This window comes from Pecten maximus, chromosome 9 (genome assembly GCF_902652985.1).
Source record: "Pecten maximus chromosome 9, xPecMax1.1, whole genome shotgun sequence".
Taxonomy (NCBI): domain Eukaryota; kingdom Metazoa; phylum Mollusca; class Bivalvia; order Pectinida; family Pectinidae; genus Pecten; species Pecten maximus.
In genome coordinates this window covers 44,408,912-44,436,344 of record NC_047023.1, presented here as the reverse complement: position 1 = coordinate 44,436,344, position 27,433 = coordinate 44,408,912, and the positions used below count along the sequence as shown (strand labels likewise).

Below are 27,433 nucleotides of genomic sequence, written 5' to 3'. Positions count from 1 at the left end.
ATCGTAATTCCAGTTTACCCCTTCCCTACCTCCGATATCATGTCTGGGTATGATAATGATATAAACCCGGCCTACAGATGGATCGTAATTCCAGTTAACCCCTTCCCTACCCCCGATATCATGTCAGGGTATGTATGATATAAACCCGGCCTACAGATGGATCGTAATTCCAGTTTACCCCTTCCCTACCCCCGATATCATGTCTGGGTATGTATGATAATGATATAAACCCGGCCTACAGATGGATCGTAATTCCAGTTTACCCCTTCCCTACCCCCCGATATCATGTCTGGGTATGTATGATATAAACCCGGCCTACAGATGGATCGTAATTCCAGTTTACCCCTTCCCTACCCCCGATATCATGTCCGAGTATGTATGATATAAACCCGGCCTACAGATGGATCGTAATTCCAGTTTACCCCTTCCCTACCCCCGATATCATGTCTGGGTATGTATGATAATGATATAAACCCGGCCTACAGATGGATCGTAATTCCAGTTTACCCCTTCCCTACCCCCGATATCATCCTACCCCCGATATCATGTCCGAGTATGTATGATATAAACCCGGCCTACAGATGGATTGTAATTCCAGTTTACCCCTTCCCTACCCCCGATATCATGTCTGAGTATGTATGATATAAACCCGGCCTACAGATGGATCGTAATTCCAGTTTACCCCTTCCCTACCTCCGATATCATGTCCGGGTATGTATGATATAAACCCGGCCTACAGATGGATCGTAATTCCAGTTTACCCCTTCCCTACCCCCGATATCATGTCCGAGTATGTATGATAATGATATAAACACTACTTACAGGTATTAGCGTCCGCTCCGATCCAATCAAGGCCATTAGTCCATTCAATATGGCTACCTTTTCCATCGGGGCTGTGTCCTGATATTTTACAAAAATAATTCTAAATATGTCTTTATTTCTTAGTCATCTAATTTTTTTTCAAGTATAAAGGGTTTTAAATTGACAAAATCCTGAAAATTTGCTTCTAATAATAATATTAATAACTGTATATCTTTTCATTAACATAAATATATATATAAGAATTAATCAAAGAAAGAAAAAGAAAGAAAAAGAAATAAATAAAAAAAATCCATTCTGTTATCATCTTTTCATTTCTATAGCTTCTTTTAAAATCCACACTTAACAGAAACATGTCGGATGTTAAACCTTATAAAACTTTCTACACATTGGATCTCCTACCTCTGCTGATAAAGTCCTGATCCAGCTACCACACAGTCTGGTCCTCACATCCCCTACTCCAGGGTGACCTGCCCTCCGGAGACTGTAACAGAGCATGCCCAGAGCCAGACACACCCCAGTTACCTGTGAATTAAAGATATTACAGGTGGTATAACCAAAGCAAACATTAAGGGAAATTTTTTTTTCTGAGAAAAAAATCAATGGGCTTCATGATAGAGTACTGGTAATTTATATAAAAAAAACCCGCAGAAAGTCATAATGTCATGCAAAAATGATACATATCAAAGGATTGCTTCCCTCAAAGTTTAACATGTCAATCTATTTGTTGGAACCACCAACTTATAAAATGTACAGTAAATATCAATATTTATATCAAAGGCAAGGTCGCACCTCTCACATGTTTATAAACCACACATAATAAGTACAAACTAGTGAACCCCAGTGTTCCATTTCTATTACTATAACATATATCACCATATCGTACATGGATAGTACAAATTTGTTATGTTTAAATATGGGGGGGACCTCCAAGTTCATGTTAAAAAAATTGCTATTTTATGAAACATTTCAAATTTATAACAATATTTTTTTTAAAGCATTATGTACCTTTATCAGAAACTAAGATGATCTATATTTTTGCATGTCATTATTGTATAAAAGGACTTTTACCATGCTTAATGAAGAGTAAACCTTTACCTGTGGGTGGTTTGAGTGAGTGGTCATCAGTTTGTCCACGGCTGTGTCCACTCTAGTCACCGACAAAATGTTGGAGCTAAATGCAGCGCCCGCGATACAGGCCGTACAAACACTGACCGACTGCAAAAGGTCAATGTTGATTGATGGACAAATCACAAAGCTAAACATGATAGATACAAAATTATCTATTGGTAATTAAATAGGCTTGTTTGAAGAAAACACCATGATTAATGTTTTACACAAAGCTGAACATAAATTGTATTTATCAATTAGTGATTTTGCTTTTCCAAAATCAAGTAACCCATGGTTACAATATAAATTTACAACAATACTATTTATAGATTAAGTTCCTTTATTGGAAAAAAATAGATTCCAACAAATCTACTGACATATGATGATCTAAGAGTGCCTTACATAGCTCAAGTGCTACCTATTGGTCCAATATACTTCTGTCCGAGTTGACTCTGATCTTTACCTGGACTATGTTGTCTAGAGGGTCAAGGTCGTCATACAGGGCCAGCAGTTTGTCGTAAATGGACACAACGTGAGCTCGACTCTCTGTTTTCCCTTCCTCACACATCGCACAGACAGCCATACCGAGACCCAAGATGGCTCCTGACCTTGAATTGTGAACAGTATTGAAGTCATAGTATACAGCTTGCCAGTGAGTAGTGAAAAGTATCTACAATGTAATGTTAACTGGTCAAGCCTCATGGAAAAGATCAACCAATTAATTTTCAAAACTGATATGGACATTTTTGGACCCAAACATTTTTTTTTATAAAATACAACGTAAATAGAAATTATATCTCCATAGCGAAATCAAAACTAAAATTTTAATACAAAACAGTTTCATGTTCAGGCATATTACAATAGATCAAACCTGGTGTAAAAATCCTGTCAAATCTTAACAATTAAATTCAACCCTAATGGGAAAATGGACATCTGAATTTTCTTACACACCAAGGAAAGTGTCGTAATTTATGATGAGGTTAAGCGATTAAGGTACAGCTGTTTGTTTGTACGTTTATTGCCCCATGAACAGACAAGGTTATCTGAGGTGGTGTCTCCTTGTAGTAGTTGATGGCTACATCACTGAGCCACATACGAGGAACTGTCACCTGCCATCCAGTGCCATTAGGGGAAAGTGTTTTGTTCAAGAACACAACCATGATAGCACAGATTGGCCCGTTTCTCAGCTTCCCAAGAAACACAACCCGAAACAGGTTGGGAGTGTCGAACCACATACCTCAGACCTTTACCCGTATAGTCACATACTTTAACTGACACATCTATCACGCCCCCAGCCCCCTGGAGATTTGACATATGGTTCAACTGTATAGCCACATACTTTGACCGACACATCTATCATGCCCCCACCCCCCTGGAGATTTGACATATGGTTCGTAGCTAACCAGCCCATCTATCACACCCCCACCCCCCTGGAGATTTGACATATGGTTTGTACCTAACCAACCCATCTATCACGCCCCCACCCCCCTGGAGATTTGACATATGGTTCTATCATACCCCAACTACCTGGAGATTTGACATATGTTTTGTACCTAACCAACCCATCTATCATGCCCCCACCCCCCTGGAGATTTGACATATGGTTCATACCTAACCAACCCATCTATCATGCCCCCACCCCCTTGAGATTTGACATATGGTTCTATCACGCCTCCACCTCCCTAGAGATTTGACATATGGTTCTATCACACCCCCACCCCCCTAGAGATTTGACATATGGTTCATACCTAACCGACCCATCTATCATGCCCCCACCCCCTGGAGATTTGACATATGGTTTGTACCTAACCAAACCATCTATCACACCCCCACCCCCCTGGAGATTTGTCATATGGTTCTATCACACCCCCACCCCCCTGGAGATTTGACATATGGTTTGTACCTAACCGAACCATCTATCACACCCCCAACCCCCTGGAGATTTGACATGGTTCTATCATGCCCCCACCCCCCTGGAGATTTGATATATCGTTCGTTCCTAACAACTTACCTGTTTTCTATACCCTTTGCAAGACTACATTCCTCTAACTTGTCAAAACTCCTCCAGATCTGTAACATACCCTAAAAGCAAAATTCAAATACAATCAATTATAAATGTTTTAGTTGGTTTCAAATAAATTAATCAGATATTGTCTTTGATAAGTTGTAATATCAAACTTGGTGATAAAAATGATATTAGAAAGTGACCTTTGTTCCACTGATATCAGCGAAGTGTTCCTCTAAAAGTCTGGACAGAAACATTCCCAATCCAAGTCCTCCATGAAACTGTAGCACAGGTGATTCTGGGACATTTGGTTGTCCTGGCAACCATGTGAGGAGGAAGTTGATGGTGGTGTAGATTCTATCAACATCCAGAGTGATGAGTGCTGGTACGACCTGACTAAGGGCCACGGAAGCTGACGCCTGAGCCAGTACACTGGCTGGTAAACGATTGTCCACTGATCGCTGAAGTGAACAAAATCTAAATACATATACTTAACTCAGGTAATATATATACATATACTTAACTCAGGTAATATATACATATACTTAACTCAGGTAATATATATACATATACTTAACTCAGGTAATATATACATATACTTAACTCAGGTAATATATATACATATACTTATCTCAGGTAATATATACATATACTTAACTCAGGTACTTAACTCAGGTAATTTATACATATACTAAACTCAGGTAATATATACATATACTTAACTCAGGTAATATATACATATACTTAACTCAGGTAATATATATACATATACTTAACTCAGGTAATATATACATATACTTAACTCAGGTAATATATATACATATACTTATCTCAGGTAATATATACATATACTTAACTCAGGTACTTAACTCAGGTAATTTATACATATACTTAACTCAGGTAATATATACATATACTTAACTCAGGTAATATATACATATACTTAACTCAGGTAATATATACATATACTTAACTCAGGTAATATATACATATACTTAACTCAGGTAATATATATACATATACTTAACTCAGGTAATATATACATATACTTAACTCAGGTAATATATACATTTACTTACCTCAGGTAACATATACATATACTTAACTCAGGTAATATATACATATACTTAACTCAGGTAATATATACATATACTTAACTCAGGTAATATATACATATACTTAACTCAGGTAATACATATACATATACTTAACTCAGGTAATATATATACATATACTTAACTCAGGTAATATATACATATACTTAACTCAGGTAATACATATACATATACTTAACTCAGGTAATATATACATATACTTAACTCAGGAAATATATACATATACTTAACTCAGGTAATATATACATATACTTAACTCAGGTAATACATATACATATACTTAACTCAGGTAATATATACATATACTTAACTCAGGTAATATATACATATACTTAACTCAGGTAATACATATACATATACTTAACTCAGGTAATACATATACATATACTTAACTCAGGTAATATATACATATACTTAACTCAGGTAATACATATACATATACTTAACTCAGGTAATATATACATATACTTAACTCAGGTAATATATACATATACTTAACTCAGGTAATATATACATATACTTAACTCAGGTAATATATACATATACTTACAGTAACTCAGGTAATATATACATATACTTAACTCAGGTAATATATACATATACTTAACTCAGGTAATACATATACATATACTTAACTCAGGTAATATATATACATATACTTAACTCAGGTAATATATACATATACTTAACTCAGGTAATACATATACATATACTTAGCTCAGGTAATATATACATATACTTAACTCAGGTAATATATACATATACTTAACTCAGGTAATATATACATATACTTAACTCAGGTAATATATACATATACTTAACTCAGGTAATATATATACATATACTTAACTCAGGTAATATATACATATACTTAACTCAGGTAATATATATACATATACTTAACTCAGGTAATATATACATATACTTAACTCAGGTAATATATACATATACTTAACTCAGGTAATATATACATATACTTAACTCAGGTAATATATACATATACTTAACTCAGGTACTTAACTCAGGTAATATATATACATATACTTAACTCAGGTAATATATATACATATACTTAACTCAGGTAATATATATACATATACTTAACTCAGGTAATATATATACATATACTTATCTCAGGTAATATATACATATACTTAACTCAGGTAATATATACATATACTTAACTCAGGTAATATATACATATACTTAACTCAGGTAATATATATATATATACTTAACTCAGGTACTTAACTCAGGTAATATATACATATACTTAACTCAGGTAATATTTATGAAAAGTATTTTTTTTTTCACTGTAAAACTGAAATTAGTGTAACCGCAGCTGTGAGCTAAATTTGGAATCAAATTGAAGTCATTAATGTCCATGCTTTTTGTTATTTTCCTTGAAATTATTTCATATGCTCTAGAGAGGATGATAAAGTCTAGTTATAATATGGCTTATTGTAAAGCACATTATAAATTCACCCTTTAGCTTTAAAACAAAAAATAGAACATTGGTTTTGGATTTACGACTACTTCATTAATGGTAGGATTAATATAATCAAATAGAGGAGTTATTTCTTACTGACTCATCAAGTGTGATGGCTACAGACAGAAACCATTTACTGTAATTTATAACAGTTGATAAGATCCCTGGTAATCTACCTCTTACTGGGGAAATTATATAAAAATTGTTAAATCTAAGTTATCTCTCTTTGTCTACTTGTTCAAACACAATCTGAATAAGTTATCTCCTTTTATGCAGGATTTGCTATCAATTTGTTGTCTCACAAAAAAAAAAAAAAAAATGAAATGTAAGGCCATCAGAATAGAAGTCTGATTATAATGACCATTTTTAAGGACACTATCAATTTTGAAGATATATCTCTAAACATAGTTTCTCCATTTCATTTGCTCACCCTGGAGATGAACCATGGAGTTAGCGAATATCTACAGACCTCATCGATGTATTATGTGTGTTTGTCAGTGGAGATTGGGGATGAGGGAGACTGGTATCATCAAGCCTTTGCTTTTGTTATTTTTCTCAAAAAGCTGTTTTGTTTTAAAATGATTATCACTTTACCTGGGATATGTTGCCTTCATGACACTAAGTATAATAGTCAGTCTCTCTGCCAGATACTCACGTACGTGTGGTTTTATAAAGTGCTTGATTTTTGTTTTTAATTTTGTGTGAAGAAGATTGCTGAAGTCATCATTTACCTGTTGACAGAGACCAATCAGATGTCCTTTTGGTGTGAAATTGACATCCATCAGGGACATGATGGTATCTATGACAACCGTAAGCCAATGGGAAGGACTCATGAATTCAGTGCTCTCCTCAGCAGCTTTTGCAGCCTCTGTATCCAGCCCATTGCCGTAGCGATTTGCAGTGACGGCCAATCCTGCAAGTGCATATATGGAGTTGCTCTGCATGGTGGGATTTCCTCTGAAAAACGTAACATAGAAATACATCCTTGTTGACCGAGTGATTTATCATAACATCAACACTGCACACTTGTTTGTACTTTCATGTCAATAAAAGTACATCTCTCAACATGCTATTTCTTCTATTGATGACTAAATCAGAATATTTTTAATTCACAACATGAATAAAATAAATTTTATCTATTAAGATCTCACCCCACACAACTCTATTACTATACACATTTAATAGCAGTTTGATGGACCAGCCAAAAGTCTCTATCTCAATACTGAACATTTACAAATGACTTGGCTTATGAAATGCCGTACAGTACAGACATCTAGTATATAAATTAAAAGGCCACAATTTTGATCGTGGAATGATCACACAATAGATGTTCTGTCCTAGTTTTTTATGTGAAATGTTTTACATTTATTGGGATGAAATTTCAATAACCAGTCTTTCGACCATTTCTGCAGATGAAGCGTTCATCCGTTTGCAGAAAATTAATGTCATCATGATTGTCAATTTTATGGTGTAGTTTTGATCCGTTTGCAGAATATTTATGTCATCATAACTCCCAATTTTATGGTATAGCTTTAATCCGTTTGCGGAATATTCACAACATCATAATTGTCAATTTTATGGTATAAATTTGTATCATCAGCAAAAAGGGGACATGGTGATATGGTATTATGTGATTTTTAAGTTTATGTATGATATGATGACAATGTTTAGATCCTTTTGGTAAGATATCAGGTATCCTCTCAAACATTCAAATCATTATTTATTTGTCATGATTATCTTACATGCATTTTCTTTCAATGAAAAAACCCCCAAAAAAACAAAAAAACAAACAAACAAACAAGAGGCCCAAAGGGCCTTAACGGTCACCTGAGATTTGAAATATTTCGGCCAACTAAATTGACCCTTTTTGGCCCCACCCATCAGTCCTAATGGGGTCAGTCTATGAAGAGTATTTGATTCTAACATATAGTAGATAAGAAGATTTTTGAAATTTCAGTCAATTTGACCCTTTTTGGCCCCGCCCACCAGCCCCTGGGAGTCAACCAGGGCCAACATGTACATAACATCAAACTGTAATCCCATGCTGATAATTTGAACCAAGTTAGAATGAATTCCAATACAAATCCAACAAATAATAGTCAAAAATGTGATTTCCCTATATAAACTATAGTAAAGTTTACCCCCTCCCCAGGGGCAAACGTGAGACCCCAGGGTCATGCAATTCACAATTTTGGTAAAGCACCACAAGACCCTTTCATCTATAAAGAGTGTTTGACTCCACCATATCTGAGAGTAGAGAAGAAGATTTTTGAAGTTTTAGTCAATTTGACCCTTTTTGGCCCCACCCCTCAGGCCCCTGGGGGCTGGGGACCATATAATTCACAATTTTGGTTGACCTTCAGCCATAGAAACTTTCTGCCAAATTTCATTGAATTTTGTTCAGTGGTTTTGGAGAAGAAGTCGAAAATATAAAAAGTTTACGGACGCACGACGCACGATGGACGACGACGGACAAAAGGCGATTAGAATAGGTCACTTGAGACTTCGTCTCAGGTGACCTAAAAATTGTCAGCTGTTACCCTTTATACACAAGGTGAGATAGAAATGACGAGGTAATGAACTAAACATAGACTAAAATGATTCTGTGTTTAAAGGCAGGTACAAATTGAAAAAAAAAAAATTTGTGGGGGCTGCAGTCAATACATGTGGTAAATATTTAAGTTCTCCTCCAATGATAACGTAACAAAAACAGACCTGTGTTATCAGTATAAATGCTGAACATACATTTTAGAAACTAATTTTGTGTCATTTATCGATAAAACCATTTAAATTCCCATCATTCTGTGCTATCTTCTCTCAAAATCCGAAAAACAACTCGAGATGAAGTACGATCATAGATATGTTGTCATGGAAATATTTAGAATGTCTCCTTCTGACAAAAAAACTTATTGATAAACTATTAATGCTATATTATAAAATTGCAAATTTGAACATGACATGCACAGCATTATTCATAAAAGGCTCGTCAGAAAGGAAAGACAAGGATTTGTTTTTATGAACCGAGATTAATAACCTGATAATTCTGTATTATCGCCGTACAGAACAGTTAAAATGTCAGTTAACAGCCAACCTACCAATTCACTTTAAATCTAAAGTGATTCTTCCTCTCCCTTTTATTAGTGTTTCAGTTGTCCATATGGTATTTTGTAACTCATAAAAATAATTCCTACTTTTACTAGCTTTGCCTGAAATATAAACTATTATTATACACAGAACATTGGTGAGTGATTATGTCTATCTAGTAAGGTTACCTGGTGGGTGATTATCTCTACCTAGTAATGTTAACTGGTGGGTGATTATCTCTACCTAGTAAGGTTACCTGGTGACTGATTATCTCTACCTAGTAATGTTACCTGGTGGGTGATTATCTACCTAGTAAGGTTACCTGGTGGCTGATTATCTCTACCTAGTAATGTTACCTGGTGGGTGATTATCTCTACCTAGTAATGTTAACTGGTGGGTGATTATCTCTACCTAGTAAGGTTACCTGGTGACTGATTATCTCTACCTAGTAATGTTACCTGGTGGCTGATTATCTCTACCTAGTAATGTTACCTGGTGACTGATTATCTCTACCTAGTAATGTTACCTGGTGACTGATTATCTCTACCTAGTAATGTTACCTGGTGGGTGATTATCTCTACCTAGTAATGTTACCTGGTGACTGATTATCTCTACCTAGTAATGTTACCTGGTGACTGATTATCTCTACCTAGTAATGTTACCTGGTGACTGATTATCTCTACCTAGTAATGTTACCTGGTGACTGATTATCTCTACCTAGTAATGTTACCTGGTGGGTGATTATCTCTACCTAGTAATGTTACCTAGTGACTGATTATCTTTACCTAGTAATGTTACCTGGTGGGTGATTATCTACCTAGTAATGTTACCTGGTGACTGATTATCTCTACCTAGTAATGTTACCTGGTGACTGATTATCTCTACCTAGTAATGTTACCTGGTGACTGATTATCTCTACCTAGTAATGTTACCTGGTGACTGATTATCTACCTAGTAATGTTACCTGGTGACTGATTATCTCTACCTAGTAATGTTACCTGGTGGGTGATTATCTCTACCTAGTAATGTTACCTGGTGACTGATTATCTACCTAGTAATGTTACCTGGTGACTGATTATCTCTACCTAGTAATGTTACCTGGTGACTGATTATCTCTATCTAGTAAGGTTACCTGGTGGGTGATTATCTCTACCTAGTAATGTTACCTGGTGACTGATTATCTACCTAGTAATGTTACCTGGTGACTGATTATCTCTACCTAGTAATGTTACCTGGTGACTGATTATCTACCTAGTAATGTTACCTGGTGGGTGATTATCTACCTAGTAATGTTACCTGTTGACTGATTATCTACCTAGTAATGTTACCTGGTGACTGATTATCTCTACCTAGTAATGTTACCTGGTGACTGATTATCTACCTAGTAATGTTACCTGGTGGGTGATTATCTCTACCTAGTAATGTTACCTGGTGACTGATTATCTACCTAGAAATGTTACCTGGTGGGTGATTATCTCTACCTAGTAATGTTACCTGGTGACTGATTATCTACCTAGTAATGTTACCTGGTGGGTGATTATCTACCTAGTAATGTTACCTGGTGACTGATTATCTACCTAGTAATGTTACCTGGTGACTGATTATCTCTACCTAGTAATGTTACCTGGTGACTGATTATCTACCTAGTAATGTTACCTGGTGACTGATTATCTACCTAGTAATGTTACCTGGTGACTGATTATCTCTACCGAGTAAGGTTACCTGGTGGGTGATTATCTACCTAGTAATGTTACCTGGTGACTGATTATCTACCTAGTAATGTTACCTGGTGGGTGATTATCTACCTAGTAATGTTACCTGGTGACTGATTATCTCTACCGAGTAAGGTTACCTGGTGACTGATTATCTCTACCTAGTAATGTTACCTGGTGGGTGATTATCTCTACCTAGTAATGTTACCTGGTGGGTGATTATCTACCTAGTAATGTTACCTGGTGACTGATTATCTCTACCGAGTAAGGTTACCTGGTGACTGATTATCTACCTAGTAATGTTACCTGGTGGCTCTCACCAGTAGAGTAGCTTGGTACGGCTCTCTCTACCTAGTAAGTATCCGCCGTTCTTTTATCTAAGTCATGTTCACAAAAAGAATGAATATAAAAGACTTCCATCAACCTTATTTTTGTTGGGAAAATAGAAATATGTTCTTAAAATAATCCAAATGAAGACTTCCCCACTCCGCAGCAGAACTAACCTGGAGTTGATCTTGATAACATCCACCAAGGTATCTCGAACCCTGGAAAGTACAAATCAAACTTAAATCCTCGTCACTGAACCACTGATATGCTGTTTTTCTTTATTAATAATCTTTTATCAGGTTTCTCTGGAAAAAACATCATGAAAAAAAGCAACCACATGTGTCGGTGCCCACAGGAACAAAAATATCTTTCTTGGACGAAGACAAATACTGGATTTCCAACAGACTTCTCCTTTGATTTGTCATGATGGGTTCACTTGTCCTTAGGAATGGGTAAATAATCAAATATTACATCTCATTGTCTGACAATGATAGATTCAGCTGATACAGGGAAAAAGCAGATCCATTCATCTTGTAATGATCGTACATTTAACATGATCAGATGTTAGAAAAAGACATTGAGATGTACTAACACTTTTATTACATCTTTATAAAGACATTGAGATGAACTAACACACTATAATTACATCTTTATAAAGACATTGAGATGTACTAACACTTTTATTACATCTTTATAAAGACATTGAGATGTACTAACACTATTACTACATCTTTATAAAGACATTGAGATGTACTAACACGTTTATTACATCTTTATAAAGACATTGAGATGTACTAACACTTTTATTACATCTTTATAAAGACATTGAGATGTACTAACACTATTACTACATCTTTATAAAGACATTGAGATGTACTAACACGTTTATTACATCTTTATAAAGACATCGAGATGTACTAACACGTTTATTACATCTTTATAAAGACATTGAGATGTACTAACACTTTTATTACATCTTTATAAAGACATTGAGATGTACTAACACTTTTATTACATCTTTATAAAGACATTGAGATGTACTAACACTTTTATTACATCTTTATAAAGACATTGAGATGTACTAACACTTTTATTACATCTTTATAAAGACATTGAGATGTACTAACACTTTTATTACATCTTTATAAAGACATTGAGATGTACTAACACTTTTACTACATCTTTATAAAGACATTGAGATGTACTAACACTTTTACTACATCTTTATAAAGACATTGAGATGTACTAACACTTTTACTACATCTTTATAAAGACATTGAGATGTACTAACACTTTTACTACATCTTAATAAAGACATTGAGATGTACTAACACTTTTATTACATCTTTATAAAGACATTGAGATGTACTGACACTTTTACTACATCTTTATAAAGACATTGAGATGTACTAACACTTTAACTACATCTTTATAAAGACATTGAGATGTACTAACACTTTTACTACATCTTTATAAAGACATTGAGATGTACTAACACTTTTATTACATCTTTATAAAGACATTGAGATGTACTAACACTTTTACTACATCTATATAAAGACATTGAGATGTACTAACACTTTTATTACATCTTTATAAAGACATTGAGATGTACTAACACTTTTACTACATCTATATAAAGACATTGAGATGTACTAACACTTTTATTACATCTTTATAAAGACATTGAGATGTACTAACACTTTTATTACATCTTTATAAAGACATTGAGATGTACTAACACTTATATTACATCTTTATAAAGACATCGAGATGTACTGACACTTTTATTACATCTTAATAAAGTTGCACTAAACATTTTACATGACTTGCAAATCAACAATTTTGATTGATTTATGAGAACCATCATTAGAAGGTCAATATTTTGTGTATGTGTGATGGTCAATATTTTGTGTATGTGTGATGGTCAATATTTTGTGTATGTGTGATGGTCAATATTTTGTGTATGTGTGATGGTCAATATTTTGTGTATGTGTGATGGTCAATATTTTGTGTATGTGTGATGGTCAATATTTTGTGTATGTGCGATGGTCAATATTTTGTGTGTTGTGATGGTCAATATTTTGTGTATGTTTGATGGTCAATATTTTGTGTATGCGAGATGGTCAATATTTTGTGTATGTTTGATGGTCAATATTTTGTGTATGTGAGATGGTCAATATTTTGTGTATGTGCGATGATCAATATTTTGTGTATGTGTGATGATCAATATTTTGTGTATGTGCGATGATCAATATTTTGTGTATGTGTGATGGTCAATATTTTGTGTATGTGTGATGGTCAATATTTTGTGTATGTGTGATGGTCAATATTTTGTGTATGTGTGATGGTCAATATTTTGTGTATGTGCGATCAGTTTTGTGAGATCAGGCTATTGGTTATGAAATCATTGTCATAGAACATCACACCATTTTTTGGATAATTTTCTAAAGACTGTAATGAACAGCACATACATCATTACTTCCCTTGGTCAATATATATAAGGATTATCTTCCCTAAGTGAATATGGATACTTGTAATTCCTTAGACTATGACATTAAGCCTTTGCCTCACATTTGACTATCACAATCTTTAATCAATATATATGTTCACCTCAGTAAGAGTCTATAGATGTCATGAAATTAACACAACACTCCTTCTTAATTTCATGGGTCAATAAATTGATAAAGAAATAATTGTGTCTCCTTCGGGTGACCATATAGACATCAATTTTATTACCTCTTAGAATATGATCACATTAACCTCATCAGTCAATATCAAAATCTAATTTAGGTTTATAATATCTGTCCACTCCGATCTCCTGACAGATCCTTCCTCACTGAGATACTAAGTGTATTTCATATTACTTCTCACAAATCCTCTAGCCTGTTCCTGGTATTTTCACATATGACTGTCACAATAAATGATGATTATTGATGTTTTACAATAAAATTTTTTACTGGTTTTTGAAATCATTTGAGGCAGCATGTGTAAGTTATGTCAACATTTATATAATTGACTATTTGGCCATATCTAGGTATACAAACAATATGGTTTTTAGAGTAAGCAAGTGCTTTCACAGGAGTATGTCAAACTGATAATGGTTTGGACTCTTTGCTTTCACAGGAGTATGTCAAACTGATAATGGTTTGGGCTCCATACTTTCACAGGAGTATGTCAAACTGATAATGGTTTGTACTCCATACTTTCACAGGAGTATGTCAAACTGATAATGGTTTGGGCTCCATACTTTCACAGGAGTATGTCAAACTGATAATGGTTTGTACTCCATACTTTCACAGGAGTATGTCAAACTGATAATTGTTTGGACGCCATGCTTTCACAGGAGTATGTCAAACTGATAATGGTTTGGGCTCCATACTTTCACAGGAGTATGTCAAACCGATAATGGTTTGGACTGTTTGTTTTCACAGGAGTATGTCAAACTGATAATGGTTTGTACTCCAAAATTTCACGGGAGTATGTCAAACTGATAATGGTCTGTACTCCATGCTTTCACGGGAGTATGTCAAACTGATAATGGTATGGACTCCATACTTTCACAGGAGTATGTCAAACTGATACAATGGTATGGACTCTTTGCTTTCACAGGAGTATGTCAAACTGATAATGGTTTGGGCTCCATACTTTCACAGGAGTATGTCAAACTTATAATGGTTTGGACTCCATACTTTCACTGAAGTATGTCAAACCGATAATGGTTTGGACTCCATACTTTCACAGGAGTATGTCAAACTGATAATGGTTTGTACTCCATACTTTCACAGGAGTATGTCAAACTGATAATGGTTTGGGCTCCATACTTTCACAGGAGTATGTCAAACTGATAATGGTTTGTACTCCATACTTTCACAGGAGTATATGTCAAACTGATAATTGTTTGGACGCCATGCTTTCACAGGAGTATGTCAAACTGATAATGGTTTGGGCTCCATACTTTCACAGGAGTATGTCAAACCGATAATGGTTTGGACTGTTTGCTTTCACAGGAGTATGTCAAACTGATAATGGTTTGTACTCCAAAATTTCACGGGAGTATGTCAAACTGATAATGGTCTGTACTCCATGCTTTCACGGGAGTATGTCAAACTGATAATGGTATGGACTCCATACTTTCACAGGAGTATGTCAAACTGATATAATGGTATGGACTCTTTGCTTTCACAGGAGTATGTCAAACTGATAATGGTTTGGGCTCCATACTTTCACAGGAGTATGTCAAACTTATAATGGTTTGGACTCCATACTTTCACTGAAGTATGTCAAACCGATAATGGTTTGGACTCCATACTTTCACAGGAGTATGTCAAACTGATAATGGTCTGTACTCCATACTTTCACTGAAGTATGTCAAACCGATAATGGTTTGGACTCCATACTTTCACAGGAGTATGTCAAACTGATAATGGTTTGAGCTGTATACTTTCACTGAAGTATGTCAAACCGATAATGGAATGGACTCTTTGCTTTCACAGGAGTATGTCAAACTGATAATGGTTTGGGCTCCATACTTTCACAGGAGTATGTCAAACTGATAATGGTTTGGACTCCATACTTTCACAGGAGTATGTCAAACCGATAATGGTTTGGGCTCCATTCTTTTTCAGGAGTATGTCAAACTGATAATGGTTTGGGCTCCATACTTTCACAGGAGTATGTCAAACTGATAATGGTCTGTACTCCATACTTTCACAGGAGTATGTCAAACTGATAATGGTTTGGGCTCCTTGCTTTCACAGGAGTATGTCAAACTGATAATGGTTTGGACTCCATACTTTCACAGGAGTATGTCAAACCGATAATGGTTTGGACTCCTTGCTTTCACAGGAGTATGTCAAACTGATAATGGTTTGGACTCTGTGGAATCATGGATCGCTGTCTTCAGGTGTTTCACAATTAATAAAAGAATGTAAGAGTAAGACGTTGTAACCACCAAACTGACACAGAAAAATCAGAACCTGAAAACTGATAGTCTATAGTTCTGTTGTTAAACTTCACCATTGTTACCGTAACACACTCACCTAAACATTTTATACTTTATCAAGCAGTAAAACCTTACCGATTACATCAGCAAAAGTCATCAAAATGTCTGTTACCCTTGACGACCCTGTCAGAGACAATACATCAACGACTCTGCTGCCTCTGATGACGGAAAATACGTCTACAATAAAGCACGACGACTTCACAATGCTGTCCCGACTGACCTTTAAAACAAGGATGTGATGACAATCCTTACCATAACCATGCCACCTGCTTTTTTAGTCTGGCTTCATCCTCCGACACATGGTCTCTCTTCAGTTGGAGGTCGATCTCTGCCCTTCGGCCCTGAAAATAAAGTATGCACATAATTTGTGCATCTCTGGAAGTTTTCTAGCATCCAAACGTATGGGTACATTACTATGTAAGCTGGTGCCCCGTGTCAGAAGTCAATTAACAGTCATCAGTATGTAACTATACTTTATCTAAATATTGTGTAATGTGGTACTCTAAAGTACTATACTGAACTTTGACACTGTCTAGGGAAACATCTGCACTCTGGTTCTAATCAAAAACTAAAATGTCAAATATGACACTTCAGAATGAAGGAGGTAATTTTCTGGTATCTCTCAGCATGACTCTATCTTGATGAGAACTAATTGAGAAGAATATTTACAAAAATATAACTTAATAAACACAATTAGCAACTCTGAATGTTCATAGCTCTATTTAGACTTTCAGATTTTACCAAATCTCTAAATAAGATCCGACATGTGCAGAATGTGAGAATACATTTTCAATAAATTTCACAAACAAACCTGATTCCATTACCACTAAGAGGACAAACCACCCACCTTCCTATCAGCCTTACTTAAAAAATCCCTCCCCCTACGGAATGGCATACTTAAAGTCAATATGACGTTTCTGGTAATTGTTATAATAGAATTGTAAAAGAATTGTTAATTAAATTTCTCTTGTTTAATTGGTCTGACTTGAACAATTTAGAATCTCTAGTGGTTTTGGACTTGTTGTCGATGTGTAAAAAGTACTGCCAATGTTCAGTGATAAAAAATCGGGATAAAGTTTTCAAAATCGAGGGTAAAAGGGTTTTTAGAGAGTAACCATGAAGAAAATAGATAGCAATCAATTCAATGGTATGGCTATCACATCTAGTTAAATTAATCATTCTATGCTAGATTTTCAAACAATTTCTTCACTACCTATAATTGTAATTTAGATTTATTTTTCTGATCAAATAAAATGAAAGTTGTAATTCCAGCATTTTTAAAGATTGGTTTGCAGCTTTGTCGTCACTAATTTGACATACCTCTATCATGGCTGTGAAGGCTCTGTCTATAAACGAGGTCCAGGCCTGGGGGATTACCATACTCCTGTGCCATTCTGATGGCTGGATAGGGACCTGTTATGAATTCAAGAGAAAAATCTGAGGTCTCTGAGGATTCACAGGATTCTACATCAAAAATTGAAACTAGAAAATGTCTGTAAGATATGATGTGAAAGCATCTGTTGCTATGTTACAATGTGTCTTATGTAGAAGGGTTAACGTCCGACCCTATATAACAATGTGTCTTATGTAGAAGGGTTAACGTCCGACCCTATGTAACAACATGTCTTATGTAGAAGAGTTAACGTCCGACCCTATGTAACAATGTGTCTTATGTAGAAGGGTTAACGTCCGACCCTATGTAACAATGTGTCTTATGTAGAAGGGTTAACGTCCGACCCTTTATAACAATGTGTCTTATGTAGAAGGGTTAACGTCCGACCCTATGTAACAACGTGTCTTATGTAGAAGGGTTAACGTCCTACCCTATGTAACAATGTGTCTTATGTAGAAGGGTTAACGTCTGACCCTATGTAACAATGTGTCTTATGTAGAAGGGTTAACGTCCGACCCTATAACAATGTGTCTTATGTAGAAGGGTTAACGTCCGACCCTATATAACAACGTGTCTTATGTAGAAGGGGTTAACGTCCGACCCTATATAACAATGTGTCTTATGTAGAAGGGTTAACGTCCGACCCTATAACAACGTGTCTTATGTAGAAGGGTTAACGTCCGACCCTATAACAATGTGTCTTATGTAGAAGGGTTAATGTCCGACCCTATGTAACAATGTGTCTTATGTAGAAGGGTTAACGTCCGACCCTATGTAACAATGTGTCTTATGTAGAAGGGTTAACGTCCGACCCTATGTAACAACGTGTCTTATGTAGAAGGGTTAATGTCCGACCCTATGTAACAACGTGTCTTATGTAGAAGGGTTAACGTCCGACCCTATGTAACAACGTGTCTTATGTAGAAGGGTTAACGTCTGACCCTATGTAACAACGTGTCTTATGTAGAAGGGTTAACGTCCGACTCTATGTAACAACGTGTCTTATGTAGAAGGGTTAACGTCCGACTCTATGTAACGTGTCTTATGTAGAAGGGTTAACGTCCGACTCTATGTAACAACGTGTCTTATGTAGAAGGGTTAACGTCCGACTCTATGTAACGTGTCTTATGTAGAAGGGTTAACGTCCAACCCTAAAACTTGACCAGTGACCACCAGAATGTCATTATATACGTTAATAGAAGGTGATGTGGTCTAAACAAGTCTGCTGTTCACCATTAGATCATTGATTCAGAATAGGACATGACAGGATGGGACAGACTGATATGTGAGGGGGGGCTTTTAGGTGATGATTTAAGCATTGAAAAGGATTCCTATGAAATTGAAGTCAGATCAAATATGTCCTGTGTATATAGGAAATGAATCTCCGTCATAACTGATGTCTGTAATGATTCCCTGGATATTGGCTCTGATCATGAATGTTTGTAGGTTTTTGTAAATTGGGCAAAACAAAATTGTATAACAATATGAAACATAATATTGTTCACATTTCACACCTGATATTTTCATGTATGACCGAATAATATAAATTGTTGAGAGTGGACAGTTTTATAGATAGACCTGTATCATAAGTTGTATCAGCAGTTGGATAGGAGGAAGCAAAGCACTTATAAAGCTGCCATCGAGGCCTTTATTCTCGGTAACTTAAACCTTCTTCAGGACACGATGACGTATTACACCTGTGGTTTAATCATTTACCTGTAAAGTTGCAAACTCAAAATAGAAACATGTCAGCAATACATCACACAAATTAATTCAAACAAATAAGCTCCGGATAAATTAGAAAACAAAAAGGCTCCAATGACAAAAAAAATTATTAATTACAATGAAGCCATCTGTGGTATGGGAGGGGTTACAAATCGGCCAGTATAGAATACTGTGGTTACTGAGAATGAGGTATGGGAGGGGTTACAAATCGGCCAGTATAAAATACTGTGGTTACTGAGAATGAGGTATGGGAGGGGGTTACAAATCGGTTAGTATAGCATATACTGTGGTTACTGAGAATGAGGTATGGGAGGGGGTACAAATCGGCCAGTATAAAATACTGTGGTTACTGAGAATGTGGTATGGGAGGGGATACAAATCGGCCAGTATAGAATACTGTGGTTACTGAGAATGAGGTATGGGAGGGGATACAAATCGGCCAGTATAGAATACTGTGGTTACTGAGAATGAGGTATGGAAGGGGATACAAATCAGCCAGTATAGAATACTGTGGTTACTGAGAATGAGGTATGGGAGGGGTTACAAATCGGCCAGTATAAAATACTGTGGTTACTGAGAATGAGGTATGGGAGGGGTTACAAATCGGCCAGTATAAAATACTGTGGTTACTGAGAATGAGGTATGGGAGGGGATACAAATCGGCCAGTATAGAATACTGTGGTTACTGAGAATGAGGTATGGGAGGGGGTTACAAATCGGTTAGTATAGCATATACTATGGTTACTGAGAATGAGGTATGGGAGGGGGTACAAATCGGCCAGTATAGAATACTGTGGTTACTGAGAATGAGGTATGGGAGGGGATACAAATCAGCCAGTATAGAATACTGTGGTTACTGAGAATGAGGTATGGGAGGGGGTACAAATCGGCCAGTATAGAATACTGTGGTTACTGAGAATGAGGTATGGGAGGGGATACAAATCAGCCAGTATAGAATACTGTGGTTACTGAGAATGAGGTATGGGAGGGGGTACAAATCGGCCAGTATAGAATACTGTGGTTACTGAGAATGTGGTATGGGAGGGGGTACAAATCGGCCAGTATAAAATACTGTGGTATCACAATTAAGGACTCACTGACTTTTTTTTATCCAATTTGATGGGTAAATAAATCTGTCTCTCCCCTTCCACCCCCCCCCCCCCCCCCCCCCCCCCCTTTTTTTTTTTTTTTTACTGGCTAAGCCGGAGAAGAGAATAAACACAATTAATCTTTATACAGAAGTTGATCTGCTTCTCTGGCCTGACTGTGGTATATTAGGTAGCAGTATACAGTGGACCCTCGATAATCCGAACACCTTCGTTCCCAGTCCAAACTGTCCGGATTACGAGTTTTCCGGACTGCCGAATTTTGTGTACCAGGTCAAAAAAATTGTTGTGTAAGAGTTATCTCCCTTGATTATATACAATCCGGGACGTTTCATAAACACGTCTAATTGTCAGACTTTTTAACAATAAATATACAGTCAAACCTCGATGATTCGAACTTCGTTGATTCGAATTTCTCGCTGTATCGAACTTTTTGCTTGGTCCCGAATTTTCTGACTATATAACACTACTAACGAAACTATGTATGATTCGAATTTTTATAAATCGAAGTTTTCGATGTATCGAACTTTTTTCATAACCCGTTAGCTATGATATTATAGGTAATTGACATCTCATGATTCGAACAAAAAATTTACCTGTACTGACCACTGGACAGGGGTTTGTCGTGACCCCTGCGGCAAGATTTCACACCTCTCCCCCAAATGCCCTGACTGACAATAGGGATAACGATAGCGTGTGTTGTCACTCCCGGTCATGGGGTTAATTAATAATCAGACCAAATTGATAGATAAAAGGTGTATTTAGAAGCCATGACATTTAATCACTCCGGTAAAACATTTCGGTAGTCGTCTCTGATAATCTCCGCCGCCATTGAAATCAGCGGTCGGTGAGTAAATTTTACGGAACTGCAAAACAACCGGACCAATTTTAAACACAAACAATTAGCGATGGCTTCACTCATATTCAAAGTGTCACGTTTCAAACTTATACATAAATATCCAAGTAAATCGATTATTTGTCATTCAATCATGCATTTTCCAACCGATCGGCATTCCGTATTTTATATGCACATAACGTACATGTAAACGCACGTGTCTTTAAAAAAAAGGCAGAAAAGCCTAACGACTTACGTAAGTGTGCATTGTACTTCTTTTGCTTTATCTGTTAAACGCGATATAAGTGTTTTGTAACCGATACATATTTTGTTTAATTAATAAAATGCTTAGGTTTAATAAACGAAAAGAATTTTTTATTTTGTTGTGTTTGAGGTATAAATTAACTAAACTTTTCGATGTGAGCCTGACAGGCGACGATCAACACGAAGACACTGAGGACATGTAACGTTAACAGATATGGTCATTATCAAGAAAACATCGATCTATTGTCAACCATGAATAATTCGAAGTCCCGTTGTTTCGAAGTTTTTCTGTTAGTCCCTTGAACTTCGAAACATCGAAGTTTGACTGTACTTATGTTTCTGATATGATTCCTTTTTTTTGTTTTGTAGAAAGTAAAAAATAAACTGTTTTTAAAAGAACATGTAAAGTGAAAATTGTTTTATTTATAGCAGAGACATATATATGTATATATGTCTCTGTTTATAGCGGGCATATGTGACCTACAAACAACACACATGTGTCACGTCCCGGAGGTTCACAAACAAGTAGAAATTACAAACGTTAAATACCTTAAATAAAATACCCCGATTTTACAACTTACCGTCAGTCTATGTTTTTTTATGATTTTTACGTACCAGAAACCCCAAGCTATCTATTTAAAAGTACGCGACACCAGCGAGAACTACCCAAGATGTCCGAAAATTATTCAATCCGTATTCACTTAACAATGTGACGCTTAGTTAAGTATCAGAAGACTATTGACTAATTTGTGTGTAATCAACCCAGTTCTTGTGATCACTGCTTAATACGTAAATGTGTATGTAATTAATAACATGCAACTTTCAACGAGTCGTCGTTTCACGTAACGTTAACGGTGTTACAATGCCGATACCCGTGTTTACCCAATACAAGTGTTAATGATGTTAATTACCGATCATAAATTGAACTGAATGTTTGTGCATAAATTCTGTAACAATTAGGTCGTAGAGAAAAAGCAATGTACCGTTATAAAAACAAAAGCTACACATTGTAACACAGGTAAACACCCGGGGCTATGACCTGGCAGCGGTCGCTATGACTACGCACAGTGTCAAGCGATATTCTGTACAGCTGTCGACACAGGTGACTTGCCCCGACATTTTTTTCTCCTCGTGGTGAAAAAATCGTCCGGATTATTGAGGGAAATTTACTAATGAAAAGTATGTTCCGTTCCCAAAATGGGCTTCCGGAATCCGAATTTCCGGACTGGTGAGTACAAATAACGTTACGGAAATCCGTTCCCGTGCATTTCCGTCCGGACTGTGAGTTTTCCGGACTATCGGCGTCCGGATTATCGGGGGTCCACTGTATAGTAAATGACAAATTCTTAAAAAATAAGGTGCATGTTTTAAATATGAAAAAACTGGCCAATTAACCCTTCATATAATTATCTATACTAAACTATACATTTCTAATTTTAATACAGAAGTGAAGGATATAAGTAAACTTATTTTTTCTATGTTTTTCAGACCTGTGAATACCATGGTAACCACTTCAAAAAACCTTAAAAATATGGTTGACATTTGTCATGCAGTTCCAGAGAAGAAGTCATTTTTAACAGTATAAAGAAATGACTAATTTTTTTTGTCCTTGGTATTCCTCAACTTCTGACTTTGAACTCGATCCTTCCATCAAATAATGATTCTGGTCAAATTCTGTGAAAGGTTCAGAATTTGTTGAAGAAATTGTTGACAGACAGAATGACAAAATTACTGCTTCAGACATAACATCACATTTTCTCTTTCAGACAACAAGGAAGCTGGCTTAATAAATCTCACCTCATTTAACAGAGTCTTTAACATCTGTTGGAAGTTTTTACTGTGAGTGATAACATAATGTTTTCGTGGACGACCATCCCTGCCTACTTCCAGTGGCGGATCATAGCAGAAAAGTGTGCTCACTAAAAAAACAATGTAAGTATATTTTGCCTTTAACAAATTTTCAAAAAAAAAAAAATTGCCAAAGTTAAACATGATAGAATAAATTTAAAAATTGAAATACACAATGAAAAATTATCAACTTTCTAATGATCAACCCTGGGCTATTCTATATTGTCTTGAAAGAAATGTTTAACAATTGTACAGTTAATTTTTGAATTATATGAAAATTACATGCAGTAACTATCTCAAAAAGAAAACTGTGAAAGTCTTAAACCACAATATAAACTTCGTTCCTATTTTTCTAAATTATCCTTAGGTGACAAAAGGTCTATCAAAAGAGAAATTTAAGCATATCAAATAAATCATTGTGTAAATTTTACCTGCCAAACCTGGCCTCAAGCCAGGCTGTTTGGTCTTATTATATTGACCAATAATGAATGCTGGGATAGATCCGATAGCTTTGCTCTGATTGGTTGCAGCACTCTGTCTCCATAGCGATGAGTGGTATATTCCTCTTGGTAAGTCATTGACTTCTTTTGCAACCATGGCAGCCAAAAATGCTTTGTAATCTGTAAAAAGTGAAAATAAAACATTTAAAACAATCTGCTCCCAAAATGAATTAGCATTTGAGACTTTGGTGATACCAGAATACAATCCATATCTAGGAACAAGAGCTCCACAAACAGATGTAATGAGTTACTCTATACAATCCATATCTAGGAACAAGAGCTCCACAAACAGATGTAATGAGAGTTAGCTCTATACAATCCCTATCTAGGAACAAGAGCTCCATAAACAGATGTAATGAGTTACTCAATACAATCCATATCTAGGAACAAGAGCTCCATAAACAGATGTAAATGAGTTACTCAATACAATCCATATCTAGGAACAAGAGCTCCATAAACAGATGTAATGAGTTATTCTATACAATCCATATCTAGGAACAAGAGCTCCACAAACAGATGTAATGAGAGTTAGCTCTATACAATCCATATCTAGGAACAAGAACTCCACAAACAGATGTAATGAGAGTTAGCTCTAGTTTTAAGTCTATAACACCGAAGTTTCAATTTACAATAATTCACATTCAGAGTTTCTGAATCTTATTGCATTCAATTTCAGGCATATAAACCAGTGTTGGATTTCTAGGCAATGTTTTTTGCTTACCTGCCCAAATGGCAAGTAAGCTTATGCCCTGGTGCGGCGTCCAAAAGGCCAAGGGACTTGATATTTGGCCTGTAGCATGCTTGAGTGAAGGGTTACAAAGTTTGTTCAAATGAGTGACCTTTAAACTTTCATTCAAGGTCACAGTGGGTAAAATAGGCTAAAATCTATAAAAGACTCCTCCTCAAAAACCAAGAGTCCCATGGAGTTGATATTAGGTCTGTAGTATTCTACGTAAATTTATAAGGTCTATCTTAAGTTTGTTCAAATGAATGACCTTGACTTTCATTCAAGCCACAGTGGGTCAAATTGGCTAAAATCTTCAAAATACTTCTTCTCAATAACCAAGAGGCCCAGGTACTTGATACTGAGTCTATAGCAGGATGGGGTGAGGGCTACCAAGTTTGTTCAAATGAATGACCTTGACCTACATTAAAGGTCAAAGGGGCCAAATAGGTTTAAATCTTTTAACAATGATTTCTCGATAGCTAAGAGACTCTGAGACCTGATATCAGGCCAATAGTATGCTGGAATGAAGGACTAGAACATTTATTGACATGAATAAACCTAGCCGACTCTTGATATTTGAATAAACTTCGAAGTTGCTGTAAAGCCAGGTGAGTGATACAGGCCCATTGGGCCTCTTGTTTTTTTAAATTTTGAAATGCATGGTTATATAATTTATGTCTTACCAGACAATAAGTTCCTAAAACCTTTTTTGCATCTTAATTTGTGTAACATGCCTAAATGCAAGATGGGGAAAAAGAATTAAGAACCGTGGATGGTTCTTGTAGGAATTCAAGGCCACATAATCCTGTCATTGTGATGAAAAAATTCCAATAAAGCTTCCAGTTGTTGGTGTTGATGTGCGTTATATAGACATTCCAGAGCGGGGTGTTGTGACTCCCCTGTCATTATGTACAGTACCAACATGTTCCGTCAATATCTATCAAACAACTAAATCGTAAGTGGATTTCTAGGTGCTGCAGTCAAAACATTTCCCTAGAACAAAACTACAGACAATTCAATCAGTAATGTTGATGTTTTCATTTAACCATATCCAGTTGACAATCATATTGTCTGCCTGACTTACAGTTTTCTTGTTCTAACTGAAATCGGAAATGATCAGATATCAAATAGATGTATAATTTTAACCCTAAAGTGCAAATGTGGGCATCTATCTGAAATCTCAAACTATCGGTTATCAACTGTAATTATTTTAACCCTAAAGTACAAATGTTTCTCTTCATCGGCCATCAAACAATCTTCCTTAATTCTCAATTCACATTAAAATGATTGGACAGATCCTGATCAGTATCCTCATAAATGTCCTCCCTGGATACTGGCATCACTCTCAAATTGGGTCTCAGTATCCACATAAATGTCCTCCCTGGATACTGGCATCACTCTCAAATCGTGTCTCAGTATCCACATAAATGTCCTCCCTGGATACTGGCATCACTCTCAAATCGGGTCTCAGTATCCACATAAATGTCCTCCCTGGATACTGGCATCACTCTCAAATCGGGTCTCAGTATCTACATAAATGTCCTCCCTGGATACTGGCATCACTCTCAAATCGGGTCTCAGTATCCACATAAATGTCCTCCCTGGATACTGGCATCACTCTCAAATCGGGTCTCAGTATCCACATAAATGTCCTCCCTGGATACTGGCATCACTCTCAAATCGGGTCTCAGTATCTACATAAATGTCCTCCCTGGATACTGGCATCACTCTCAAATCGGGTTTAAGTATCCACATAAATGTCCTCCCTGGATACTGGCATCACCCTCAAATCGGGCCTCAGTATCCACATAAATAACCTCCCTGGATACTGGCATCACTCTCAAATCGTGTCTCAGTATCCACATAAATGTCCTCCCTGGATACTGGCATCACTCTCAAATTGGGTCTCAGTATCTACATAAATGTCCTCCCTGGATACTGGCATCACTCTCAAATCAGGTCTCAGTATCCACATAAATGTCCTCCCTGATACTGGCATCACTCTCAAATCGGGTCTCAGTATCCACATAAATGTCCTCCCTGGATACTGGCATCACTCTCAAATCGGGTCTCAGTATCCACATAAATGTCCTCCCCGGATACTGGCATCACTCTCAAATCGGGTCTCAGTATCCACATAAATGTCCTCCCCGGATACTGGCATCACTCTCAAATCGGGTCTCAGTATCCACATAAATGTCCTCCCCGGATACTGGCATCACTCTCAAATCGGGTCACAGTATCCACATAAATGTCCTCCCCGGATACTGGCATCACTCTCAAATCGGGTCTCAGTTTCCACATAAATGTCCTCCCTGGATACTGGCATCACTCTCAAATCGGGTCTCAGTATCCACATTAATGTCCTC

At 36.2% G+C, this 27,433-nt stretch overlaps 1 protein-coding gene across 1 annotated transcript in view; it reads right to left on the bottom strand.

The window, feature by feature from the left end:
* The window catches only part of LOC117335085 (focadhesin-like), a 393,213-nt gene that overhangs the window by 20,208 nt on the left and 345,572 nt on the right, over positions 1-27,433 (bottom strand). The window contains 12 exon segments of the mRNA XM_033895005.1: positions 823-900; positions 1,222-1,344; positions 1,918-2,037; positions 2,393-2,537; positions 3,941-4,011; positions 4,138-4,395; positions 7,270-7,495; positions 11,838-11,879; positions 16,919-17,007; positions 17,987-18,079; positions 23,787-23,908; positions 24,269-24,457. Of these exon segments, the coding sequence (XP_033750896.1) occupies positions 823-900; positions 1,222-1,344; positions 1,918-2,037; positions 2,393-2,537; positions 3,941-4,011; positions 4,138-4,395; positions 7,270-7,495; positions 11,838-11,879; positions 16,919-17,007; positions 17,987-18,079; positions 23,787-23,908; positions 24,269-24,457 (1,556 nt within the window).